The 2,443-nt window shown below is 35.8% G+C and overlaps 1 protein-coding gene across 2 annotated transcripts in view; it reads right to left on the bottom strand.

Annotated features, from left to right (window-relative positions):
* Positions 1 to 1,966, bottom strand: part of LOC111457573 (probable protein phosphatase 2C 35) — a 3,686-nt gene extending 1,720 nt beyond the window's left edge. The window contains exons 1-2 of one of the 2 annotated variants that reach the window (XM_023099856.1): positions 830 to 1,966; positions 592 to 723 (exon numbers count right to left, since the gene is read on the bottom strand). In XM_023099856.1, coding sequence (XP_022955624.1) covers positions 592 to 723; positions 830 to 1,753 — 1,056 coding nt within the window. In that variant the 5' untranslated portion in view covers positions 1,754 to 1,966. The remainder of the gene's footprint in view (positions 1 to 591; positions 724 to 829) is intronic. The other variant, XM_023099857.1, reaches the window with a different exon arrangement.
* Between the last annotated feature and the right edge of the window lie 477 nt (positions 1,967 to 2,443).

Below are 2,443 nucleotides of genomic sequence, written 5' to 3'. Positions count from 1 at the left end.
AAAAAAAAAAAAAAAAAAAAAAGAGGGAAATGTGATTAATACTCTAAACCACAAAGATAAGAAAATTTCAATCTTCATAAGTACCAAAGAAAAGGGAAACCAAAAGGATATAGCGTAGTTGATTACAACAATTAGGAAGAGGTTTAAACCAAAAGGATAATAAACTTTCACACAGTTAATTTTAGTCCTCGTAAATACCAAAGAAGAGAAAAAAAATGAACAGCATTGCATGGAAGAGTACCTAATTACAGCAATAGGATGAAGCTTAAACCAAAAGGATAAGAAAATTTCACTTGGCTAATTTAGGCCCTCTTTTAAGTACCAAAGAAGAGGGCAACATGACTAGTACTACATGAAACAGTGTCATAACTCGAAACCAACTTTTCGCAGTCTTGAATTATTGGCCATTGGACAATTCACCACTCTAGTTTCAATTCACCACTCGAAACCCAATCACGCACAATATTCAGTAACATATCCCCCTCACTAGTGCAGAGGCTAACAAAAGACGTTCAACAAGCTTCACAATTGCAAAAGAAACAAATAACTAAAAATAAGAGCGATGGAACGGATATGGACAGAATTTCATACACTAGAGAAGCCTTTGATGTGAACGATGATGATTGTTATATCATCTGTCCGATTTTCATGATCCAGCCATAGCTTATATGATTCTCCAGCAATAGCCGAGCATGCATCCCGTGGATCGGTATACCTTGCAGCCTAAGTGATGATTTTGTTAAAGAATAATTGGCAAGGAACTGATTTGAAATCAGAAAGTTCATAATAAAATGTGAAGTCCATTCAAGATTTCAGATAGGCACTGTACCATATCAACAACAGTTTGGCTCGTAAGGAACTCGAAAACTCCATCGCTTGCAACGACAAAGAAAAGATGGTTTTGAGTCAGCTCAACTACTGAAACCTCAGGGACAGCAGTGACACCAATCTTCTCCGCTGCACTGTCTCCTACGCTCCGTGTAAATGCAGTACCAGGGTACAAGCTATCAGGAAACCACAATCGAGGAGGATCATTTCCCTCGGTCTCCTCATCACCCCATACTTGAATATCCGGATCTTTAAGCCCTTCAATTTGATCAATGGTCAACACCCTAGCCCCGGCCAGCTTGACTCTCTCGCACTCATCCTTCCTAAATGGTGTTTGATCATGGGACATATCCTCGGCAACAATTCGATTCCCAACTCTAACAGCCATTACTGCCCTCGAATCGCCCACATTGGCAACGTAAAGGGTATTCCCAAGAACAAGAGCAGTAATGGCTGTAGTGCCGCTCATGGAATCATCAATATCACTACTACGCAATTCATCATTTAAGGTCAAAAATGCCGAATTATAAGCTTTAACAGGATCTTCCAACAATTTAGAATCGTTACATAGTATTTGCACAATCTTCTCCTTAACGAAATTAGAACACAGCGATCCGAATTGACCATGGCCATCAAAGACACCAAATAAATGGATATTCGGATTACCTCGCATTTGTGTACTAACACAGAAGCTGTCTTGGTTTTCTTTATCAGGGGAATCAGGGTAATAGCCGCGCTGGGTCAGGAGCGAGTACTCCAAACGGAAGTTATGAGAAGGCACACGAACAGACTCCAATAACCTTCCCGTTAGTACATGTTTTCCTTCTAAACTACACGGTGGTGCATCGCAGGATTGGGTCATATCGCCGTCAGAAGGCCGCGGGTAGCGACTGGAAGTTAAACACTTTCCAAGAACACAACCCATGGATTCCAATGCAAACAAATCGAAAAATAAACTATGGCTACCAATGGATTACAATGCCGATGGTGAAATCGCAAATCAAAGGACCGAGAACTTTATTCTGCCTCGCCGACGTTCATCCGTGAAGCCTCAGTGTCATAGAAACCTCTTCCAAGAACCAAATTCGTGCAAGAACGAGTTTCTTGCAAGAAAACCTCTTCTAAGATTCTCATTCTTCAAGAACCAAATTTATGTATTAATATTTTTCATTTAAACCAATAATAATAATGATAATAATAATAATAATAATAATAATAATAATAATAATAATAATAATAATAATAATAATAATAATAATAATAATACAAACTGCCGAGACTAATATTATATTCTCTGATCCAATTTAAATTTTTATCGAACCTCATTTTTTATATATAAATACATATCAAAACTAAGATATAATAATTATATTTGAAAAATATTCATATACATAAAATAAAAAATAAATATATTTTAGTTCAGATCAGCAACTTAACGTATTAATATAATTAATAATAAGATCGTGACATTAGAATAATTACGATTTTTTTAAAAAATGTATAAAATCACATAATTATTATTATTTTATTATTATTCACAAGCTTATAATATAAGATAATGTCCTTAATTATAGAAGAGTAAAGGCAATGAGATTAAACTATGTACAAGAATTGA

This window comes from Cucurbita moschata, unplaced genomic scaffold (genome assembly GCF_002738365.1).
Source record: "Cucurbita moschata cultivar Rifu unplaced genomic scaffold, Cmos_1.0 Cmo_Scf00020, whole genome shotgun sequence".
Classification (NCBI taxonomy): domain Eukaryota; kingdom Viridiplantae; phylum Streptophyta; class Magnoliopsida; order Cucurbitales; family Cucurbitaceae; genus Cucurbita; species Cucurbita moschata.
The sequence above is the reverse complement of the archived record's forward strand: the minus strand, read 5'-3'. Positions and strand labels throughout refer to the sequence as shown.